Genomic DNA, 26,028 nt, shown 5'->3' with positions numbered 1-26,028 from the left:
TCCCTCACTTGTTTATGGCTTCATACTTCTTCCTAAGGCAACTCCCTTGTCCAAAAACCTTCATGGGCTCCACAGTGTCCAAGCCTTATCGTGGCCTAAATAAAATGTTCTTTATGATCATCTGGTTCAATCGACTTCTCCAGACTTATCTGATTCTTTATCTAAAATTCTAGCCACACTGAGATTTTCAATACTTAATATGCTTTAATATTTCTTGCCTCTCATCCCTAACAAATGCTATTTCTGCTTCTGAAATGTCCTTCCCTTTTGTTGCTGCCTGCAAAGTCCTCCTCCATCTTTAAAGACTGACATCAATATAATATTGTGTATGAAGTGTCATCTGACTTCAAGCAGAGTCTTTTCTCCTGTGTGTTCATACAGTACTTGTAAATACAGCTATTTGATCAGTTATTGCACTGTTGAATAATTACTTGTGTAAGCCTTTATCTTCCTGCATGACTGTAAGCCGTTTAAAGGTAGGGGTCACGTCTTATTTATCTTGGTATCTTTTCCTAGGTTGTATCCAGCATTTATAATGGATACTAAATAAATGGGGGAATAATAAATGAATAATCCTCACAAAGTTTCAACTTTTTCAACCGTAGAACAAGATGGTTGAAATAGTCTAAATTCCTTTCAGTTATAAAACTCTACAGTCCCAATACTCCAAGTTAAAGTTGCTACAGCACTGACCCCTGAATAAAATACTAGCATGCTTTAACTAATAGTAAGAATATTTTAATTTTTCCTGTATTTATATCTAACCAAAACAAAAGTCATTAAGGTTAAAAAGTACCTCTGAATGATAGACTGCTTGCTGTAAAACTGCTGACTCCTGGTTTTGTTTAGCAAGAAGAGAAAGAATTGCATCTGCATGAAATTTTTTATGGGGCATCCTAATCACTTGCCCTTCACTAGGAGGATCATCCTCCTAAAAAAAAAGCCATAAAGAAAATTAATAAAAATAAATTTTTTGAACAATTGGATTTTTCTCAATTTATAATTAATAAAAACTTAGCAGTCATGAAATATTAGCATTTTTTGATATAAGCATTTTTAAAAGAAGATGAACTCTTTATTTTCAAGTTCTCATTTTCTTTTGTCTATAATAAAAGGCCTCTACATTTGCCTCAAATATAAACCACAGTATAACATGTAAACTGGAGATATGTTATAAAAACATAAAAATCAAACTGTCTGTCCCATGCAGTTGAGCTACCATGAGTCATAAATGTTTTGTATGATATCATTGTTTTTGGGTCACACAGCTTCCTCTTCATATTTCTGCAGTAAAGCAATGCCAAAGTGTGGAAATGGGGGCAAAGCATTGAAATGCTGCAACTTGGACCACAAGCAAAAATGAAAAACTGAAGAAATATGGTATAGCAGCTATAGACCTCAATATCCCTTGCCTTTGGGCTGACATCTGGCTTACTTGGCGAGGGCATCAGTACTGAAGGCCCTCACTGGAGCACCCTGTATAGGCTTTTTCATGACTCCAAATAGACCCATCCTAACAATGAGGAAAAGTGTGGGCCTCAGAGTCCAACAAAGTGGATTCTCATGTCAATACAAGTATTAACATGATTCCAAATTTGTTAAAAGCATTTGTATTTATTTTATTTTTCATGAAATAAAGTTTATCAATTCCAGATTAGAAGTCCCTATGCTCTAGCTATGTATAGATAAATACCAACTGGTACACAACTTCAAGTTATTTGGGGTTTTTCCAGATTGCTTTTGCATTTGACTTTATTATGAATTTGTAGCATATGTGATTTAGGCATAGTAAAAAGATCAAAATTAGAATTTAGTTTCAAACATAGAAAAAGAGAAATGAATTATAATTTAGACTTAGTTCAGTTTAGCTATTTACTTGAAAGAAATTTAAACATGCTTTGGCACTTTGAAAAGCTCAAAGAAAGGAGAAAAATGCTCTAATAGTATATTAAAAAGACCAAATGTTAGTAATGCTTCTCTGAAAATAAAGGTATCTCATTTATGCCTCCTTCCCGTATTATTTCATTAAAAAGTGATTGCTGTGCTCTCGTCACAATTAGCTCAACCAGTTACCTGCAGTTAACAACTACTGTTTAAAAATTGTTTTTTTAAAATCTTATCAAAAAAACTTCTTAATGAAGTCTTTTCATAGGCCTATGTGAAATAAAAAATAGCAACAATGCTTTAAAAAGATGAATAAATACAGATAATAGTTTAGTACAATTATCTTTCTTTGCTTAGATTGTTTAAAAATATATAAAAAATAAAGATTTCTATTCCTTAATAGGTTTTTCAAAAGAAAATTCCCACTATCATTTCTATATATTTATATATAATATGATATTTTTAAATGCTAACTTTTTCTTCCACAGAGCTAGATTAAAAACTAGAAAGGGTTAGCATCCCTGGACCTCATTTTTCTTTTTAAGTCATTAAGTGTAAATATTTATTAGCACAAAGAATTATAATCATGGTTAGGGAAAAATAACAAATGTTTTATAAGAGTTGGTTTAAATAGGTAAGATCTTGCTTAAATATTTTAAAGACAACATATAGAGGTAGCAATTTGCAATCAGCTAGATTTCATTACCTAATCACATTAAATGTATATTTTTCTACTATTAGAGCCACAAGGGTAAATAATAACTTTTTTCATTCTCATAATTATAAGATTATATAATGAAATGTGCAAGAAACCCTAAATTATTTCATGGTTATTTTACTAAATTTTGCGTCTATAACTCAAAAAATTGAGAAAAAAAACCTGACTATTGGCAACAAATTCATAAAGATATTCTTCCTGTCAGAATTCAGTGTTGGAGTCAATCATTCCTTACCATTTCAGCGGCATCATGCAGAGTGCTGGATAAGCTATCATTAAGGTTTGTCAGATACAGTCCTACATCTTCTAAAACTAGAAATTAAAATATAAAAATTTAGAAAAAAAAGAAACACAAATTTAGCAAATAATCTATCCATAAAGCCATAGAATATTAGATTTAAAATTATACTGCAATGGAAATATTGGCAAAGTTTATAAACAAGTAATTCACAAACTACTCAATCCTACCAGTTTTTTTAAAAAGTACAATTTATAACAAAGATGAGATTTTTGTTTAACCTAACAGTTTGTTAGAAATTAAGAACTATAAATATCAATTGTAGTTATGAAACTGAGAAACGGGTACTCTCATATACTGTTGATATAATTAAAACTGATTAAAATTAAGAGCTAAAATCCTTTCTTGAACTTAAAGCAAAGAAAAAAAAATCCTTTCTAGAGAGCATGTTGGCGATGTATCTTTAAAGTAGACTCAGCAATTTCACTTCTAGGCATATATTCTAAGGAAGCTACCAGATAAGTACACCAAGATATATATACATGAAAGGATGGTAATTAGAGAGTTGTGTCTAGACTGAAAGCACTGAAAACAATTTAAATGCCCTCTATTAAGGCATTAAATAGACTACACAGCCATAAAAAAAAAAAAGTAGATTTATATGGAGTCATATTAAAATATATCCACAATATATTATTAGGTTAAAAAAAATTCATGTTTCAGGCTGGGTGCAGTGGCTCACGCCTATACTGTCAGCCCTTTCGGAGGCCAAGGCGGGTGGATCACTTGAGCTCAGGAGTCTGAGACCAGCCTGGACAAAATGGTGAAATCTCGTCCCTACAAAAAAATATAAAAGTTAGCTGGGGCTGGTGGTGCGTGCCTGTAGTCCCAGTAACTCAAAAGGCTGAGGTGGGAGGATCACTTGAGCCCAGGTAGTTGAGGCTGCAATGAACCACAATCATACCACTGCACTCCAGCCTGGATGACACAGTGAGATCCTATCCCAAAAAAAATCAGGTGTCAAAACAATATGCATAGTAGAATCCTATTTTTAAAGGTAAACATACATCCACATACATATGTATTTATGTGTCTATATACATGTAGACAAAAAAGACTGGAAAGGTCTACCCCAAACCATTAAGAGTGATATTATTTCTGGAGGGTGAGATTATAGGGAAGATGTGACTTTCTGAAGTTAAGATCCAGAAAACTTAACTAAATTGCACTGGGCCCCCTATTCTTTCTACAATACCATGTTAAATCTTGAAAATTAAAACACTTTAAACAGAAAAGGATTACTTAAGGAATTACCATAATCTAACAAATGAAATCAATTAACACAAATTAACTTACTCTTGGGGGCCAATTTTTGACCACAGCTAAATAAAATCTCTCCTTCAGAGATGGGTTTATCTAAAGTTTCAGTTTCAGTGACTGTAACACTCAATATGCTCTCCAGCGTTGATGAATCAGAACCTGGCATCTGTGAGGGGGAAGGGGCCTTGGTGGCAGCAGGAAATGGCATAAAGGGAACTGGCTCTGGAGGTAGAGGCTGAGCAGGGAAATCCATACTCTCTGGTTCTTCATCCTTAGCCACAGACATTACACTAAGAAAATAAAGACATATTTTGAGCTCGTTAGGTCACTACTCACTTTGACATAAAAAACAGACTGGAAGACTATATCTCCTCTAGCAAAATATTTTTTTGAATCTGCACTACTATAATTAACAAGATTTTTAATAATTGTTTTCATGCTTTAATCATAGGCCACCTTGAAAGGTCTTCCAGACATCAAATAAATCTACATAGAGATATATAATATAAAAGTTAACTGATGATAGTAAATAATGATCCACAATAGGGAGAAATTGCTTTCTATTTTATTAACAATATAACAGATACCTTTAATTAAATCTGCTTCAAACCTTTTAAGAAAAAAGGTGAAGGCATAAATAAATTTGATAATTTTTAAAAATTCAACATTTATGAAAGTTCTTTCTTTGAGAGTATAAAGTAGTCTGTGGTTTATAAAGCTTTGTGTAATATTGCTATGTTTTCAGTGGATCACATAAGTCAAACAAGTTGAAATGTACAGTTACTAGTTATGTTCTCATTTACATAGCTCTCGGATGAAGTTCTTCTTGAGGAGAGTTAGGGTTTTCTTCTTCCAGTGGCAGGTCTCCATCACCCCACGGCTTGGGAAGCTCTGGGCTTGATACCTTCAATTTATCAATGGAAATCTCCGACCAAGTTGGAGTAAAAACTGCTGCTGGAGGAGGTGTAGTAGTGGGGGTAACCACTGGAGTATTAACAAGCATGATGGCAGGCATATCATCTCCTAAAGATTTTTTTAAAAAAAGATAGTAGTCAGAAAACAACTCCTTAGGATGGCAAGATACATTGCTTCAGATATTCCTTACCATTTTAGCATACAAATAATGGCAATTATAATTAATAATAATAATAATAATAATGAGAGTGGTGGTGGCCATTAATGGAAAAATTCCTAAGTTTAGTAAAGCATTAAAAAAAAAAAAACCTTGAAAACATATCATTTTTAATACCACCATATACTTAGTCTAAGCATCTATTCAATTACATACTTTAAGAAGTAGCACCAGGCATGGTGGCTCATGCTTGTAATCCTAGCACTTTGGGAGGCCGAGGTGGGTGGATCACCTGAGGTCAGGAGTTCAAGACCAGCCTGGCTATCATGGTGAAACCCAATCTTAAAAAAAAAGAAGTAGCAATCAATTCCTAAATTTCCTTGCAAGAAGTAAGCAACAAGTATGTATACATTAATATAAAGCATCTTATAAGATAAATCATAAAATTTTACTTAATAGTTGCTAAAATTAAAACTGACTAACAGAAATAAAGTTTCTACCTTTTTCAGCTAATACTTTTTTCACAGGAAAAGCCATATCATGATCCGAATCACAGGGAGAAGAATCTGGAGTCTTTACCAAAACACACTCCTTAGGAGATGATGAAGGTGAGGGAGGAGGCGTAGGCTGTGGGGTAGCCAATGGGGTACGCATTCTTGCCTAAAATAAATTAATAAAACAAGATAAACTGTGTTTTTATCACCCAAATAAAAGTAATTTGAAATAATAATATGAACTCATTCATAGACTAGAGATAATTTAAATTGATAGCAGGGTTAAGTACCCTATCTCTTGAACGTCTACCTGCTAGTCTACGACTGGCCTGCTGAAAGTCTCAGGCAATTGAAATAACTCTGCCTCTGAAGTGGTCCCCACAGAATTCTAAGGCACCCTCTTTTAAAATAGAGAAGTAATTTACATTCCTACCAACAGTGTATAAGCATTCCCTTTTCTCTGCAGCCTCACTAGCAACTGTTGGTTTGTATTTTGTTGTTGATTTTTTTTAATTTTTAATTTTTGTGGGTACATAGTAAGTATATATACATATATTTATGGCAATCTGTTTTATTTTTTGACCTTTTAATAATAGCCATTCTGACTGAGATGGTATCTCACTGTGGTTTTAATTTGCATTTTTCTGATGATTAGTGATGATGAGCATTTTTTCATGTTTGTTGATGGTTTGTGTGTCTTCTTTTGAGACCATTACTGGGTATATACTCCAAAGATCATTATACCAAAAAGACACATGCACTTATATGTTCATTGCCACACTATTCACAACAACAAAGACATGGAGTCAACCTAGGCACCCATCAGTGGTGAACTGAATAAAGAAAATGTAGTACATATTCACCATGGAATACTACACAGCCATAAAAAAGAACAAAATCATGTCATTTGCAGCAGCATGGATGAAGCTGGAGGCCATAATCCTAAACAAACAAACAGAGGAATAAATGTTCTCACTTATAAGTGAGAGCAAAACATATGTTCTCACTTGTAAGTGAGAGCTAAACATTGGGCACACACAGACATAAACATGAGAACAATAGACACTGTAGACTATGATGGCAGAGAGTGGAAGGGAAGAAGTAGGAAATGGGTTGAAAAACTACTTTTGGATACTATGCTCACTACCTGGGTCCCATTTATACACATACCAATCCTACACATGTATCCCTTATACCTAAAATAAAAGCTAAAATTTTAAAAATAAAGAAGACAGAAAGATTAAATAGACAAAGCTGAAGATCAAATCCAATTACAAACATGAAGGAAAGGCATAAAACAGAAAGGAAGCATTTTAACTGATTGATAAGACACCAAAAAAAAATCAGTCTTTTTGCACAAAAAACAAAGTATATAAAAGTAATGGAAGGATAAGAAAAAGTGGGAGTTGGGGAGAGATGAAGACAGCAGGGAGACAGAAAGTACTGGAGAAGGAAAAGTGGAACAATTTAATATTAATTTGTTGAATAGGTAATCATTCAAATGGTTCAAAATTGAAAAGGTACAAAAGGATAGTGAAAATTAAGTCCCTCTCCTACTCTTAACCTTTCTACCTAGAGCCCTTCCTCAAAGTTATCAAATAATCTTGACTGCCATCATTTTATATGTATAATATATGGATATAGCTATGAGTAAGTTCCCAAAAGTGGGACTACTCTATTAAAGGACAAATTATGTTTTTAGTTTTAATAGATACTGCCAAATTTCCTGGTACAGGATTTTACTATTTTATACTACCACCAGAAAGTAAGAAAATGACAATTTTCCCCAGATTTATCAGGCTTTTAGAGTTTTGCCAATCTGATCAGTAAAAATGGAATTTCAATAACTTTTTCTAATTATCTGTGAGGTTGATCATCTTCATTTTTTTTTATATGTACATGGGTGATTTGTATTTCTTCTATGTGTTTGACCTGTCTGCTCCTGTCCTTTGACCATTTAAAAAATATTACTTAACTTTTTCTTCATTCTAAAGTCTTTATATAAGGTGATTACCCTTTATTCTGTATGAGTTGCAAATTAAAATGCAATTTAAAACCATGAAACATATCAGAATTTCTATAGCACTGCTTAATAATTAGTGTACTCAGCCTTCATTTTAAAATGAAGAAAGTAAACTACGCCTTTTTTTCTTCTTGACTACATAAACATATAGCACAAAAAATGTTGTTTTCAGATATAACACTATTGTCTCATCACTGTGAAAGGATCTGAAGGTATTTTTCTAGTATTGGTAATGGATAATAAAGATGATAAACTATTAGTAACTGAGTATTTATTTACCAAGTTCTAGGCACCAGATTAAGCTCTGTCCATACATCATCTCATTTAATCTTCGGCAAAACTTTGGCTAAGAAAACACAGAACCATAAATATTTCAATCCTTCTTAAATGAAACCGGTCAAAATTGGTTTAATTCCCATTGAAATCTCAACAATATTTTTAATGGAACTTAAGAACTAACCTTAAATTATATGTGAAAGATTAAAAGGCCAAGAAAAGCCATGACAATTCTGAAGATAAAGAATGATAAGTCGCAGTCTGGGAGTAGTGCTTGCCTTACTAGATATTCTGTAAGAAGATTTTAGTAAAGCCATCATCGTTTAAACTAAGTATTCTATCTCTATTATAGAGGTAAAACTAAAGCAATGGAACTTGGAATTCAAATTCAGATTTTACCAACCCCAAAGTCCAAGCTCTTTACACTGGTTTTCCCCACATTTTCTCATCCAATCACCCTCATGAAAGTATATGCAATATATAGGCAGAAAGCAAACCAAAGTAATTGGCCTGGAAAAAACCATAACCCTGACCACATCTGTACTACATACCTTCCCAATGAGCTAATAAAGCACAGATCAAACTACAGATCAATTATGTGGCACACGAATCGCATTATACCACACCAATGTCTACAAAAGTAAAACACAGTATGTAACTTCATGTTTATACGTCGAATGATGTTTAAATGTTTCATGTATATAAAATGATGTATTTGTGGTCTGTAAGATCAGAAGTAACTATAGTTTTAAACAGCTGGTAATAGACAGTAAATTTTGGCTTTGCATAATTTTGTATTGCTATAATAGATTACAAATTCTTTTTAACACAAGATTGATTAAACAAACAATGTAAGTTCCTGAAATGTATTTTTTTAAAGATTAAAAATATCAGTTCGTATAATAACCCAAAGCAATGTGTGATTCTTAGCTATATCTTGATTAAAAAAAAAAAAAACTATAGAGGACATTTTTGGAATAATTGGGGAAATCTAAATATGGGCTCTATATTCTATATTATTAACATGTCAAGGTTAAATTTGGGGGGTCTGATGATGGTATTTTGGTTATGTAATAAAGCAACTTGTTCTGTGGAGATACTGCTGATGCTTTTGAGGTAAAGCATCATGATGTCTATGACTTTCAAATGGTTTTTAAAGAATATATGATATATAGCAGATATAAGACAGATTTTTTCAGTGTGCCAAAATATTATCAATCAATAAATATAAATGAGCCTTGATTAAATAACTAAATAAAAACATAGGTTTGAACTATAAGAGTCCAGTCATACCAGGATGTTTTTTCAACCAAATGTGGATCAAAATCAGTATTCATGATATAAGAAACCCTTATATACAGAGGGCTGACTTTTCATATATTTGGGTTTTTCGGGCCAACTGTAAGACCTGCGTATGCAAGGATTTGCCAATTCCCCATGTATACCAATGGACAACTGTATAAGTAAAGGGTGTACTGATGTTCATTGTATCATACTTTCAACTATTCTATAGATTTAAGAGTTTTTAGAATAAAATGCTAATGGGAAATGGTATGGAAAATATTACTTTAATCATAGCCACAAGGAATAAAATTCTACCACAAGCTGGGCATGGTGGCCGGTGCCTGTAATCTCAGCTACTCAGGAGGCTGAGGCAGGCGATCACTTAAGCCCAGAAGTTCAAAAACACAAGACCAGCCAAGGCCATAAATAAAGACCATGTCTCTAAAAATAATAATAATAATACTTCTACTACAAACAATGATCTTACAGTATGCAGCTTAAAATTCATCTATTTTACTGTTCTTCAAAAAATCTATCAAAAATTCCTCATACCGGCAAATACGTTTCATTTGTTGAAGCACCCCCAGAAACACTTGCAGCAACAGGACCTTGCTTCTTTGGTTCTCTGTCACCCAGCATAACAGCAATGGTCTCAGCAAGAGCTTCGTTCACAAAATGGTTAATCATGTCTGAGTTCACAGGAACACCAGCATCAACAAAAAGCTGGAGGGCACCGCTGCTTGTTCCTTCCACTAAAGGAAAAAAAAAAATTCAGAATAAGTGGGCAAGAAACATGCTTGCAATTCAAACTTTCATTTCTTTTTTTCTTGAAACAGAGTCTCACACTGTTACCCAGGCTGGAGTGCAACAACACAGTCTTGGCTCACTGCAACCACTGCCTCCTAGGTTCAAGTGATTCTCCTGCCTCAGCCTCCAAAATAGCTGGGATTACAGGTGTGTGCCACGACGCCTCGGTGAGGTTTAGGAATTGACTGCCAAATGGCATAAGGAAGCTTTTGGAGAAGATAGAAATGTTTTCCTATCTCCTGATTATGTGGTTAATGTATAGCTGTGTGTACTTGTCAAAGCTCATCAAACTGGGCCAGGTGCAGTGACTCGCTTCTGTAATCCCAGTGCTTTGGGAGGCCAAGGCAGGAGGATCACTAGAGGCCAGGAGTTTGATATTAGCCTGAGAAACAGCAAGATCCCCATCTCTACTTTATCTATCTATCTGTCTGTCTGTCTGTCTGTCTGTCTGTCTGTCTGTCTGTCCGTCCGTCCGTCCGTCCGTCCGTCCATCCGTCCATCCGACAGTCTCGCTCTATCGCCCAGGCTGGAGTGCAGTGATGTGATCTTGGCTCACTGCAACCTCCACCTTCTGGGTTCAAGCAATTCTCCTGTCTCAGATTCTGGAGTAGCTGGAATTACAGCTGTGCACCATCATACCCAGCTAATTTTTATATTTTTAGTAAAGACAGGGTTTCACCAGGTTGGCCAGGCTGATCTTGAAATCCTGACCTCAGGTGATCTGCCCGCCTCAGCCTCCCAAAGTGTTGGGATTATAGGCCTGAGCAATTGCACCTGACTTAAGAATTATTTTTAGCTGGGCTACATAGGTGTGTAGCTAGGACCACACACCTATGGTCCTAACTACTTGGGAGGCTGAGGCAGGAAGGTTGCTTGAGCCCAGGAGTTCGAGGTTACAGCGAGCGAGTTATGATCATTTCACTGCAGTCCAGCCTCTAGCATAGATGACAGAGCAAGACTCTGGTTCTAATTAAAACAAACAAACAAAAAACTTGTCAAACTGTACACTTAGAAGTGGTAACTTCTATGGCAAGTAAACTTACCTCAAAAAAACAAGAAGGAGGTAGAAAGGAAGAAGAACAGGAGGAGGAAGAGAAGAAAACAAATGGAGAAAAGAAGGGGGAGAAGAAGAGGAAAAGGGGGAAGGAGAGAAAGAAGAAAAAAATGGGGAAGAGAAGTGAGAGAAGAGGGAAGGAGGGAAGGAAAAAAAGAATGGCACAGGCTCTATAAAGAGGCACATTTTAACCATTTAGGCCAGGCTCAGTGGCTCATGCCTGTAATCCCAGCACTTTGGGAAGGCTGAGGTGGACGGATCACGCAGTCAAGAGATAGAGACCATCCTGGCCAAGATGGCGAAACCATGTCTCTACTAAAAATACAAAAAATTAGCTGGGTGCAGTGATGAGTGCCTGTAGTCCCAGCTACTAGAGAGGCTAAGGCAGGAGAATCACTTGAACCTGAGAGGCGGAGGTTGCAGTGAGCTGAGATGGTGCCACTGCACTCCAACCTGTGCAACAGAGCATGACTCCATCTCAAAAACAAAAAGGCTTGTTTTAACCATTCAATGAATATGTAAACTCTTGTTAGGTATCAGCCAAGGTCTAGGCACAAAAGGAGAAACATCCTTAAATCCTGATTTATAGTCTAGAGTGAGACAGATATGGAAACTAACCTTGATATAATCTGATAATTACTATAACAAAAATATGTACAAAGTACTATGAGGATAACAGATTTGGAGTGGGAGGTATGAAGAGTGGCTTAATCATCTGAAAGCTGCAACATGAAATAAGAGGGTGAGAGATAACTAACCATCATCACAAAGAAGTACTACGAAGTTAGCTTAGAAGAGCTTACCTTTTGTTGCTGGAGGATTTACTTGACCTCTCAAATGTATAAATCCACAGTGAACTAAGGCTTTTGTCTTTTAATAAAAACAAAGAAGATCCATTTCACTCACCAATGTCAGAAGTCAGTGGTTCACTTGTCTCACTGACTGACACACTGATATTAGGGGCAATCTGTTGCTGGACTGGAAAGAGCCCAGAGATAATTCTTGACATTATTTCTTGCTCTACCCTGAGCGGGGGAGGGGCAGATAAAAGTTAAGATTCCTCAATTTAATTGAAATGTTAAAAATGTTAGACATACCACCCTTAAAAATAACCTTTACCAATGCCACAAACATGTTTGTGTGAAAGCAATCATTCTGAAAGTTAAATCTAGAAGAAAAATAATAATAAAATGGGCTGGGCATCATGGTGCACACCTGTAATCTCAGCAATTTGGGAGGCCATGTTGGGCAGACCGCTTGAGCTCTGGAGTTCAAGATCATCCTGGGAAACAGGGCAAAACACTGTCGCTACAAAAAATTAGCTGGGCATGGTGGTATGTGCCTGTAGTCCCAGCTACACAGAAGGCTGAGGTGTGAGGACGGCTTGAGCACAGGGGGTCAAGGCTGCAGTGAGCCATGATCACCCCACTGCACTGCAGCCTGGGCAACAGAGTGAGACCCTGTCTTGGAAAAAAAAAGTACCTCTGAAGAAGATAAAACACACTAAACAGAATCTCCTTGTGGGAGATAGTTCATGAAATCAAATTTAAATCTTTCAGATTAGTCTAATGAAAAGCTTAACAAAACTTCTAAATTCAAAATAAGACTTGGGTCAATGACATCATGTACCTAAACTGATTTCCACTCTGAGTGCACATATAAAAACCATACAAGGTCAGAGCTAGAAAAGAAGTCCAGCTGCCCTCTCTCCAAGGAAATAAACATATAGGCTGTAATACAGACTGTACTATATTACAGCCTATATGTTTATTTTATATTACAGCCTATATGTCTATTTTAGTACTTATCAGAGCTAGAAAAGAAGTCCAGCTGCCCTCTCTCCTCAAGGAAATAAACATATAGACTGCAATATAGTACAGCTTACATGTTTATTTTAATTTTCCTCTTAAAATGTAAAGAAAAATGTATCTCTAAGGTCATCTTTGGGAAGGGAAAGGGTAACAGGAGACTTCTAGAACATTTCTTTAGAGCAGCTAATAGACTTCTTAAACATTTTTATTATATAAATAATAGGTGTTCGTTGTTAAAAATTTAGAAAATTTATGAGTTTAAAAAACTGATAAGGCTGGCCTATAATTCTAGGTTCAAGGATAAACACAGTTAATTTGGTATATATGTTTTTTCAAACTTTTGTTTTATGCAAACATTTTTTTGTGAGACAGAGTCTCACTCTTTAGCCCAGTCTAGAGTGCAGTGACCCAACCTTGGCTCGGTGCAACCTCTACCTCCTGGGTTCAATCGATTCTCTTGACTTCGTCTCCTGTGTAGCTGGAACTACAGGTGCATGCCACCACACCTGGCTAATTTTTTTTTTTTAGTAGAGATGGGGATTCACCATATTGGTCAGCCTGGTCTCAAACTCCTGACCTCAGGTGATCCACCCGCCTTGGTCTCCCAAAGTGCTGGGATTACAGATGTGAGCCAATGTGCCGGGCTGCACACTTATTTTTGAGTAAGATCTTGTAAACTAGGGTTACACTGTTAGTATCCTGCTTCGTTTACATGCTAGTATATTATCAATATCTTTTAACATTACTAAATTTCTTCTAAACCTAATTTTCATGATTGTATTAATATTCAGTCATTTCACTTATTCCATAACTTCCTTAGGGTTTCTTATAAGTAAAAATACAAATAATAGAGTTCATTTCATATTCATGTGTAATAACAAGTTACAATTGTTATTGTAATATGTAACAATGATAACATATTACAACTTGTTGTTATAAGTATGTAACAAACCTAGAACAGTGCCTTCTTTGTAGTGGCAGGTATTATATGGCCTAGTATAGCAGTCAACCTTTATCCCCAATCTTTTGGCACCAGGGATTGGTTTTGTTGAAGATAATTTTTCCACAGATGGGGAGGTAGGGGGGTTGGATTTGGGATGAAACTGTTTTACTTCAGATCATCAGGCATTAGATACTCATAGGGAGCGTGCAACCTAGATCCCTCACATACACAGTTCACAATAGGGTTTGTGCTTCTGTGAAATCTAATGCCACCACTGATCTGACAGGAGGTGGAGCTCAGGCAGTAATGCTCACTTACCAGCTGCTCAGCTCCTGCTGTGCAGCCTAGTTCCCTGGTTCCTAATAGGCCACAGACCAGTACTGGTTCGTGGCCCTGGGGTTGGGGATCCCTGGCCTAGTAGCAAACCATAATTACTTCCTTAGGATAAATTTCTGGAAATGAATCACTGGATTAAAGAACATGTACATTTTTAAGGCTTCCTAATAATAGTCTTCTTTGCCAAAATAGACAAACTGAGTACAAATATTCCAGGACAAAAATAATACCTCCAACAATAGTTAAGCCCTCGGCATTACATCAAACACTTTCCAGTGACTAAAGCAAAGAAAGTTTAATAAACAAAAGAAGACAAGAAATATTTTCAGCCACAATTTAATATTTCCCATTTATATTTGCTACTATAGTTCTATTCATACCAACACCGTTGTAAACTTACCATTGAATTAAGCTATTTTCCAATGTCTCTTTTCTCTCAATTACTTTATCCAGAATATCAGCCGTGGGCTGAAAAGTAGAAGCAACTGGCGGAAATGGAGGACCATTATATTTTGTAGAATCAGGTTTAATGCTTCTGTTAAACTCCAGAATTGGTTCAGAGTCTGGAATTTCATCACATTTTTCTTCTTCCTGGTAGTAATAAAAACAAAACTATTCTTATATTTGTTCAAGAGTTACTAAGTACCAATTATAGGCAAGGAACTGGATGAAATAACCAACACTTCTAAATTAACCAACAGCATTTTTAATTAGGTGGTATCACATTAATTACAACATACATGTTAGTCATACATATCATATTGAAGAATCCTTAATTACATAATCAGTTTGTCTTTTTAGAACCCAATAGTCATTGAATGCAATCATAAAATAAACTAGAAAACGTAATTATTCCTAGATAAAACACTATTAACATTTCTCTCTAGAAGTGTATGAACTGAATAATTATCATTAAAAAATTGATGCATCCTCATATGGTTTGCATATTTGTCCCCTCCAAATCTCATGTTGAAATGTGATCCCCAGTGTCCAAGACGGGGCCTGGTGGACGGTGCTTGGGTCATGGGGGTGGATCCCTCATGAATGGCTTGGTGCCCTCCCCATAGCAATAAGTTAGTTCACGTAGAGCTGGTTGTTTAAAGGACACTGGCACATCCTCCTCTCTCTCCTACTCCCTCTCTTGCTTTGTGACACACCCGTTCCCTCACAGCCTTCTACCTGAGTAAAAGTTTCCATGAGACAATTACATCTCTTTTCTTTTCTTTTCTTTCTTTGTTTTTCAGACAGAGTTTCTGTCTTTTGACCCAGGCTGGAGTGCAATGGCATGATCTTGGCTCACGACAACCTCCACCTCCTGGGTTCAAGCAATTCTCCTGTCTCAGCCCCCTGAGTAGCTGGGATTATAAGTACCCGCCACCACATCCAGCTAATTTTTGTATTTTTTAGTAGAGACAGGGTTTCACTATGTTGGCCAGGCTGGTCCTAAACTCCTGACCTCAGGTAATCCACCTGCCTTGGCCTCCCAAAGTCCTGGGATTACAGGCATGAGCCACCTCGCCTTAAATCTCTTGTCTTTATAAATTACCCAGTAATTCCTTTATAATAATGCAAAAAAGACTAATACACTTCTAAAATCACTTTTTGCTCTTATACAACTTATAATTTACATTTAAATATGCAATTAGGTCAGTCATCTGACAAATTATCTGCATACCACATCATAATCAATAAAGTTATTTCTGGAATTGTCAAATTTTTTATTACAAAAAATATCATATGTGTTTAAACAAATAGCATCTATGTAATATATCTGTTATATAAATAACATGAATTGCATTTATCTGCTCCCCAACTTTAACAATTATCAACTCATGGTCAGTCTTGTCACATCTAGCCACTCTCCCCTTCACATATCGTTTTAAAGTAAAACACAGAAATCATATCATTTTATCTATAAATAATTCAATCAAAACCACTTTGGTATCTCTAAATACTATAACTCAGTAATATTATCTGATTGAAAAATGAAGTCTACAGTTAATAAATGGCAAAGCTACTACAGGAACACTTGTCTTTGAATGCTAAATCCTTTGCTACTGCTATAACTGTTTCCTTCACTTGTATATTAGATAAACAATTACCAAGTACCTTTGCTAGGCATTAGGAATATATAACTAAGGTCCCTGCCTTCAAAATTCTCATGTGGCACTCACATGAGAAAAGACATACCTGTGAGCAAATAACATTAATATACTGTACACCTCTTCATATTCTAAAACTGGAGTTCATTTTATGACTGGTCTTAGCTCTAAAAGTCAAAGAAACATGAACAAATGTCTTCTTTAAAGTCTACTGACATAATATTTAAGTAGTTTCAATGTTCTATGATTTTGCCTCCCATCCTTTATAATTTAATTCTGCCTATTTTTCCCCTCTATTTCATTATTTCTATCATTTCTATAACTCTTTGTTCTATATGGATCTTCCTCTGGATTATAGATTCCACACAAATTTTTTTTCTCAATATAAATTAATTGGTCACCTCATCATGAATCCAAAAATTACAATAGATAAATGTAATAGAATGAAGAAAAGACAAATTGAAAGAAAAGAAGCCAAAGGAAGTGGGAAGAAAGAAGGAAGCAGGAAACAGCAGAGACAAAATCTAGGTGGGAAACAGCAGACAACCAAAAAGTTTCATGAAGGCAGATAGGTGATATAGATGAAAGACAATACTGCGTTCTAGAATAACAACTTCATAATTTTTAAAATAAAAGTATATTTAACTCAAAAGTAAAAGAAAGTATCTAAAAGCACTGCAACAAAATATTAATAGTCAAAAGATAGTCAACAACCTGGAAAAATGCCGGTAGAAAGTAATTTCTCATGATTTCTAAGCTTTGTTACCTGTATGACATCAATTATTTCATCAAAGTTATTTCCTGGAAACTTCACCTCTTCTTCATCTATCTTCACAATTTCTGGAGTCTAAAGAAAGCATTTTCAGAAAGTTTTTGTTGTGCTTAATGCTTTTAAAATTTATAAGTAATTTATCATCTTTCCACCTATAAGCTTATAATTACATTGTCCTTTTTTTAAATTTTATTACCCTATTCAGAATTGATTTAACTGGTAAATGAAATCCAAGCTAGTCCCCAAGCCATTAGTTCACCATTTCAATAGGTATAAAAAATTAATCAGCCATTTTTCTGTAAAAAAAACTCTACGAGCAATATAACTTAATTGATCAACAGGTTGATAAAATTGAGACTTCACTTCTAGAATCAAGAGAAAGAAAAGTGTTTATATGTGTAGATATCTAAGTATACGCATATACAAACTCACACAAAGACAGATACAAAATCAAATAATTCAGGAAAATAAACAAAATAATCATTTTAAAAATCTAACCTTTAGGCCTTACTATATAAAGTATAGTCACACAATAGCCTATTACTGACAGCAGAATGTCTTACTGAGAATAGAATGATAAACAGTCCAAAAATTTATTACTTGTTATCATAGAAGTTTCAATAAACTTCTGGTTTATCGAAAACTACTGATGAAAAATTCAGTTAAGCACAAATATCACTTAGGGTCAGTTGTATTTCTTTTCTGGCTTTTTTTTTTTTTTTTTTTTTGAGATGGAATCTCGCTCTGTTGCCAGGCCGGAGTGCAGTGGCATGATCTCTCATCATTGCAACCTCCACCTCCCGAGTTCAAGCGATTCTCATGCCTCAGCCTCCTGAATAGCTGGGACTACAGGCGCACACCACCATGGCCAGATAATTTTTGTATTTTTAGTAGAGATGGGGTTTCACCATGTTGGCTAGGATGGTCTTGATCTCTTGACCTTTGGCGGTCCTCAGCCTTTCAAAGTGCTGGGATTACAGGCATGAGTCACTGTGACCAGCCCAAGTCAGTTCTATTTCATTACTTGTGATCATGAGAGATTGCTGGTGTTCTTTCTCTCTGCTTTTAAAACTGTTTCCTCAATGACTAAATTTGCTTACAATAAACAAAACTTGAGGTAAGTTACATTGCTATTTTGCTGTGTAGTAAAGCCATAGCTTCATTATTCAAAAGCAAATAAATACCAGGAAGAAATGCACATTTTTGTATCATGTCTACAGTAGGATAACAAGGTAACATTCCAAAATATAAACTCCAATTGTCACTATAAAATTCACACTTAGGAAATCTATAATTCCCATGTAAATCAAAGATTTATCACCAAAGAGAAATTCTTTCTTCACATGAGAGTTTCACAACTTAAATTATCAAAACGTTACATTAAAGAGTATCACTTTCCAAACAGTTATAAATGTAAGAATCTGAAACAAACTTTCAAGTTCATAAACAATTCAAAATTTGTTTTGGGCTGGGCGTGGTGGTTCACACCTATAATCCCAAAACTTTGGGAGGCTAAGGCAGGGGAATCACTTGGGTCAGGAGTTCAAGACCAGCCTGGCCAACAAGATGAAATACTGTCTCTACTAAAAATACAAAAATTAGCCAGGTGTGGTGGCAGGCGCCTGTAATCCCAGCTACTTGGGAGGCTGAGGCAGGAGAATAGCTTGAACCTAGAGGCAGAGGTTACAGTGAGACAAGATCATGTCACTGTACTTAAGCCTGGGTGACAGAGCAAGAATGTCTAAAAAAAAAAAAATTTGTTTTGAATCTTTTCCTCAAAATCGAAATTTTTATAATAGGTTATGATAAAATGCTTTAAATGGAGTAACATTAGTTAAAATCTACAATCAAACATTATTCAAAATAATATGATAAAATTCTGAAATATACCTTTATCCAAGTCTGCACAGGAGGAAGAGATGCTTCCTTGGGACTAGGCAGAGGTGAACTGGCATCAGCACTACCATTTGAAATGCTGTCGATATCTACACTGGGCAATACCTAAAACAAAATACAACATTTAGTTTTCTGTTTATCGTTTCTACTCAAACATTTTTCTGTGGATGTATATGTATATGTATATGTATATGTATATGTATATGTATATGTATATGTATATGTATATGTATATGTATATGTATATGTATGTGTATGTGTATATGTATACGTATGTGTATATATATAAATACATGATGTAAATATATATATGATGCTTTGCTTTTATGTATATATGTATGTATAGATAAAAACAAAGCATACCCTTTAAGTTTTTATTGTGAAGCCAATGAATAACAAAATTTTTTTTTTTTTTTTTTTTTGAGACGGAGTTTCGCTCTCGTTACCCAGGCTGGAGTGCAATGGCGCAATCTCGGCTCACCGCTACCTCCGCCTCCTGGGTTCAGGCAATTCTCCTGCCTCAGCCTCCTTAGTAGCTGGGATTACAGGCGCGCGCCACAACGCCCAGCTAATTTTTTTTGTATTTTTAGTAGAGACGGGGTTTCACCATGTTGACCAGGATGGTCTCGATCTCTTGACCTCGTGATCCACCTGTCTCGGCCTCCCAAAGTGCTGGGATTACAGGCTTGAGCCACCGCGCCCAGCCAATAACAAAATTTTTAAATTATGAAAGCATATTTTACAAAATGTGAAAAACAAAGAGGGAAATACACAAAATTTTATCTTTTTTTTTTTTTTTGAGACAGAGTCTCGCCCTATCGCCAGGCTGGAGTGCAGTGGCCCGATCCCGGCTCACTACAACTTCCGTTTTCTAGTTTCAAGCAATTCTCCTGCCTCAGCCTCCCGAGTAGCTAGGTCTACAGGCACGCACCACCACGTCCAGCTAATTTTTTGTACTTTTAGTAGAGACGGGGTTCACCATGTTGGCCAGGATGGTCTCGATCTCTTGACCTCATGATCCACCCGCCTCGGCCTCCCAAAGTGCTGGGATTATAGGCGTGAGCCACCATGCCCGGCCCTAAAATTCTATCTTAAGATAACTTCATTTTCACTATTCCCTTCGTCTTTTACTATCTACTTATACATAACTCAAATTTAAAATAGTTTTCATTTGGCCGTGCCTGGTGGCTCACGCTTGTAACCCCAGCACTTTGGGAGGCCAAGGCAGGCAGATTACTAGGTCAGGAGATCTAGACCATCCTGGCTAACACAGTGAAATCCCATCTCTACTAAAAATACAAAAAATTAGCCGGGTGTGGTGGCACACACCTGTAGTCCCAGCTACTCAGGAGGCTGAGGCAGGAGAATCGCTTGAACTCGGGAGGTGGAGGTTACAGTGGCTGAGATCATGCCACTGCACTCCAGTTTGGGTGACAGAGTGAGACTCCTTTCCAAACAAAAAAATAGTTTTCATTCTTGATTTTTCATTGTGATTACAATGAAGAACCATAAACACTTTATCATACTTTTGCACAGACTTCATAATTATTTTTTTTATTTTTATATATTTTTTGAGACAGAGTTTCGCTCTTGTTACCCAGGCTGGAGTGCAATGGCGTGATCTCGGCTCACCGCAACCTCTGCCTCCTGGGTTCAGGCAATTCTCCTGCCTCAGCCTCCTGAGTAGCTGGGATTACAGGCATGCGCCACCATGCCCAGCTAATTTTTTGTATTTTTAGTAGAGACGGGGTTTCACCATGTTGACCAGGATTGTCTCGATCTCTTGACCTTGGGATCCACCCGCCTCAGCTTCCCAAAGTGCTGGGATTACAGGTGTGAGCCACCACACCCAGCCTGACTTCATAATTATATTTTTAAATGACTATATAACATTTCAATAAATATATATGTCTTAATTATTTAATTATGTTCCATTTGGAAAATTTTCCAATTTTTCCACTATCTCATATATATATATATATATATATATATATATATGAATGATAGAAAAAATATGTATATATATCACTGCAAAATATATGTATCACTACAAAAAAACTTCAAATACACACACACACACACACACACACACACACACACACACAGGGTTTTCTTCCTAAACTCTAAATTAATTCACTATGCTAGATAGCCAGATACTGGATTAACTACCTTCTGAGCTACAGGATACGAATACTTAAGATTCTTGGAATTACTGGTGAAATATAATCCAAACAGCCTCTATTTACATAATCAAAAACATAATTAATTCTAAGTTTTATCCAACCCTTACCAAAATTAGATAATATGATTGTTTTAGCAATAATAGTTTTTAAATGGAAGCATATTATTTTAATTTGCATTATCTTGGTTACTGGTAAAATTTATTCATTTTGCTTGCTGATAAACTGTACTTCCTCTTTTGTAGAGTCTTATTCATGTCCTTTGAATATTTCTAGATTGAATCTATGTGTTTTCTTAATTTATGGAGATCTTTATATTTAAAAATTAATGCTTTACTAGCATCTTCTTTTTATAAGTTCTTACTGTGTATTGCTTGCCTTTTAATTAAGGATTTTCCCCACCCGATCTGGATTCCTTTAATTTCCCCAAGAATTGACTGTGCTAGTGATGCTCATTCATTCAATACACATCGACTGAGTTTGCACTTGGCTCAGGAAGCTGTCTAGGTTCAAGTGTCCCCAGGTCTCCCAAAGCCTCCACCGCTGCCACACTGGTTAGTGAGCCTGCACTGTCAGAAGGATGCCCAGACTGCTGTAAGTGAGGAACAAATTTGGGTTCATGTTGAGAGTCCCCTGCCCTGCAAGAATGACTGGGAGTTGAAGGGTTCCACTCCAGGCCAGGGCTTTATTGTGCATTTGCTCCTATCCAGCACAGGGCAAGGAGTCTTCCTGAGACCCAGTGACTGCCTCAGCCCTAACAACTTGGCTGTGAAAACATATTGTCAATTTTAGCTGTAGGGTGGAAGTCACTCTATGAGAATGAAGAATTTGTGGAGCTATATGGGTGATTTCTAAGTCTCTGGGAATCTCTCAGGCTGGTGGGTTGAGGCTGTTCTGTATAAATTTGTGCAGTAGAAATGGATGTTTCATTTGTTCAGGGAGGAGTGTGCAGTTAAAAGTCAGTACTAAGAGCCTATCAACTGTACATGTGGTGGCATTTGACAGCTCCAGGATTATCTTCTCCTCAGTGGTCAGGACCTAAGAATGAGGCAAGTCTCTCTTCCCAGAAGGCATACTAAGTTGCCCAAGAAAACTCAATCACGAGAAGAACCCTGGAGCAGTCTTAAGGACTGGAGTGTTCTAATTACTTGTAAGTAAGCAAGGATGGTAAGATGAACACAGGGGTTGGAGTAAATTAGCCAAAAAGTTTACCATGGTTCATGAATACTTTTCTACATATGCCTCCTGACTGGTCAATAGAAAATCACATGTAAACACTCATGTTCACTTTTGTCCAGATCTAGTGAAGACCTCAGCTTCTACAGCTGGATCCCAGGCCAATGGGTAGATGTTTGAATGTGGAAGTCAAAGGGTTTCTTCCCACATGAGCCTGTTTAAGTCTTGTATTCATTCAAGTCTTCTAACATATGTTACTGTAAAGTTTCAAGTATTAATTATATAAGTCACAAATATTAACTTTTTAAAAATTAGTTATAGTACACAGTTCAACTGTTCCCTTTGGAATATTATTAAGCCACTTGTCATTGGCCTAGAAGAATAGCATAAATCATCCAAAACAGGATAGAGACATCGCATTAATATCACAGTTTTAAAAATAAAAGAACCAGCTGGGCACAGTGCCTCACACCTGTAATCCCAGCACTTTGGGAGGCCAAGGTGGGTGGATCACCTGAGGTGAGGAGCTCAAGACAAGCCTGGCCAACATGTGAAATTCCGTCTCTACTAATGCAAATACAAAAAATCAGCTGGGCGTGGTGGCAAGCACCTGTAATCCCAGCTACTCAGGAGTCTGAGGCAGGAGCATTGCTTGAACCCAGGAGGTGGAGGTTGCAGTGAGCGAAGATCACACCATTGCACTCCAGCCTGGGTGACAAGAGTGAAATTCCATCTAAAAAATATAAATAAATAAAAAGTAAAGGAGCCATGATGAAAGCAGTATTTTCATTAAGTATTAAAATGAATTTCGCTAATGTTAAGCAAAAAAATTGTTTCTTCCTTAAAATTTTCTACTCATACACACTGGCATACCTGTACAGTAAGCCGAGGAGGATCCTTTTTTTCTGACTTTATTTCTACAACAGCTATGTTAGGTTTCTTTACTCCAGTTTCTACTCTTTGAGATGATGGAGGAATAGAAGTAGTCACAGTTACAGGGTGTGGCTTGCTGACAATCACTCCAGCAGGTGGCACAGAATCACTATTACTTTGGGTTTGTCCTAAGAAGTTTAGGGGAAAAAATAAGTCAACTATTTCAGAAAAAAAAAAAAGAAATGTCTAATACACCGCCTGGATCTTAATGGCTATATTCTCATATGAAAAAAGGTCCTATCTGACAATCACCTCTCTCTCCATCATCAACATTACCGACATATTCACCATACCCAGCGACTTTTACTAGGGAGTTATGTGTACTAACACTTTACATCACTATCTACTTTAATCCTCAAAATAAAGGCTAATATAAAGCTATTAATATTATGCACATTTCAAAATGTCAAAAACTTTCATTTCCAAAGTCCTACTTGTTTTCTACATATCAAAGTAAAAAGGGGTAGTACAGTGTACTTGTTGAAAATACAGACTATAAAGCCAGACTGCCTCTGCCTGGGTTTGAATACTGACACCATTCCCGCTGTGTGGCCTTTGACAAATTATGTAATCCCTTTGTGCTTCAGTTTCTTTAGCTATATAATTTGTATAATACCATGTGCTTTATAGGGTGGATTAAATGAGAGAATATATGTAAAGTGCTCAGAACTGTACCTGGCACATAGTAAGGACTTTAAAAGTGTTAGCTATTTTATTACTAGAAGATATGTTTAAACAGAGAGCTATTATGTTGACATGCCATTAACCCATAATTTCAAAAATAAAAAATTATCTTATGTTAAAAAATATTCATACTTAAATCATTAACCAAAACAAAATAATAGCAATGATACTAAAGGGAAAAAAAAGAGCTAATTGGACTTGAAGAGCTGGTATGAGGACAAAAATGATCTGTTTAATTTTTAACATGACAACTCAAAGAATGCAAATAAGTAAATAAACAGTTATTGGCTTAGATTACACACCCACACAGCTTTCACTCTGATAGCCTAGTACAAAAGTACAAAAAAGTACATGAATACTTCCCCAAAGACATAATGGTATTAACAAGCCAATCAGACTTCTTGAATTATTATCAATGTCTATGACATATTTAAACTTTTCTTTTAAGACACAGGGTGTTGCTCTGTTATCCAAGCTGGAGTACAGTGGCATAATCATCATTTACTGCAGCCTCAAACTCTTGGCCTAGGCTGAAGGGATTCTCCTGCTTCAGCCTCCAGAGTAGCTAGGTCTATAGGGTATTCCACCAAGCCCAGATAATTTTTTTTTAAGAGACAAGCACAGTTGCTTGGGCTGGTCTCGAACTACTGGTCTCAAGCAATCATCCCATCTCAGCTTCCCAAAGTGCTGTGATTAAAGGCATGAGCCACTGTGCCCAGCCAAAACATTTTTTAAAACTTCATTTCATCTATAATAATATACTATAACCTATCAAAAGAATGCTTCCCACCATTTCAGAGACTGCTATTATACAGCACAAAATACACTCTGAGCCCTTCCCCACAAAAACAAACAACATTTACAGGAAAAGGTAGGTGACTATCATGTTAGTACCATCTTGTAAGTTCTGCTACTGCTGATAAGAATTTAAAATTCACAGGCTGGGCACGGTGGCTCACGCCTGTAATCTCAGCACTTTGAGAGGTTGAGGTAGGCAAATTGCTTGAGTCCAGGAGTTCCAGACCAGCCTGAGCCACATAGCAAAATCCTGTCTCTAATAAATAAACAAATGAATAAATAAACAAAATTCATCCCACATATTTTGTTGGGTCTTACCTAAAAGAATTGCAATAGGAATCAGATGACCTTCCAGTGTACCTGAAAAAGTAGGCATTTCTCTACTTGGGCTGAATAAATACTGCTGATCGCCATGAGGTAACATAGGAATGGAATGTTTCATTTTGGAATCCATCTTTATAGGTTTCGTTGCATAGAAGTCAGTCTGTGTTCTTATTGACTTTACCTTAGTGCCTATAATAATTACCAATGGCAGACATTTAAAAATACTGTTAAAACATCTACTATCCAGCCATCTAGAAATACAATAGCTCTTCACAGAAAAATCTCAATTCTATATATAAAGTTACAGGGCCCCAAAACAGAAGTAATATATAGACCAGAGGTGCCAAACTGCTTAAATGGCCAGATAGTAAATATTTCAGTCTGGCAGGCCACATGATCTCAGCTGTAATGACTCAGTTCTGCTGTTGTATCATGAAAGAAGCCATGGACAATATTTAAATGAAGAAACACAGTTAGATGCAAATAAAACTTGATAAAAATAGTCGGCTCACCTGTAGGCCATAGTTGCCAGCCCTTAAATAGATAAACAACTTGTACAGCTACTATGACAGAATAGATACAACTAGAAAAAAATGTTAAAGATTCTAAAAAATATTCAATGTTTGAATTCATTAAATTTTTTTCTATAGGTACAAAAAAGTTAATGATCATTTTTGGAACTGGATGATTTTCATTTTTTTCTTACACCTTTATGCATAACACAATTCTGAATAACCAGCCTTTATATTTAAAAATTATGTACAGATAATCTAATTCTATACGTACCTAAACCTTACAAATTAATACTGTTATATAGTAGGCCCTCCTTATCTGTAGTTTCTCTTTCCCTGTCTCAGTTACCCGGGGTCAACCTTAATTGGAAAATATCAAATGGAAAATTTG

The 26,028-nt window shown here is 36.0% G+C and overlaps 1 protein-coding gene across 11 annotated transcripts in view; it reads right to left on the bottom strand.

Annotated features, from left to right (window-relative positions):
• Positions 1–26,028, bottom strand: part of KIAA0586 (KIAA0586 ortholog) — a 123,413-nt gene that overhangs the window by 59,262 nt on the left and 38,123 nt on the right. For 8 of the 11 annotated variants that reach the window (XR_013521235.1, XR_013521236.1, XM_035260629.3 and 5 more), the window contains 12 exons: positions 25,120–25,314; positions 23,260–23,447; positions 19,025–19,135; positions 17,129–17,209; positions 14,661–14,851; positions 12,077–12,195; positions 9,862–10,061; positions 5,733–5,892; positions 4,964–5,183; positions 4,197–4,450; positions 2,838–2,914; positions 797–931 (listed from right to left, as the gene is read on the bottom strand). Coding sequence is in view for 9 of the 11 variants with exons in the window: in XM_035260629.3 (XP_035116520.1) it covers positions 797–931; positions 2,838–2,914; positions 4,197–4,450; positions 4,964–5,183; positions 5,733–5,892; positions 9,862–10,061; positions 12,077–12,195; positions 14,661–14,851; positions 17,129–17,209; positions 19,025–19,135; positions 23,260–23,447; positions 25,120–25,314 (1,931 nt within the window). In the remaining 2 variants the exon portion in view is untranslated. The remainder of the gene's footprint in view (positions 1–796; positions 932–2,837; positions 2,915–4,196; positions 4,451–4,963; positions 5,184–5,732; positions 5,893–9,861; positions 10,062–12,076; positions 12,196–14,660; positions 14,852–17,128; positions 17,210–19,024; positions 19,136–23,259; positions 23,448–25,119; positions 25,315–26,028) is intronic. The other 3 variants (XM_035260631.3, XM_078335030.1, XM_078335031.1) reach the window with 1 other exon arrangement.

Source organism: Callithrix jacchus, chromosome 8 (assembly GCF_049354715.1).
Source record: "Callithrix jacchus isolate 240 chromosome 8, calJac240_pri, whole genome shotgun sequence".
In the NCBI taxonomy this organism is placed as follows: Eukaryota; Metazoa; Chordata; class Mammalia; order Primates; family Cebidae; genus Callithrix; species Callithrix jacchus.
The sequence above is the reverse complement of the archived record's forward strand: the minus strand, read 5'-3'. Positions and strand labels throughout refer to the sequence as shown.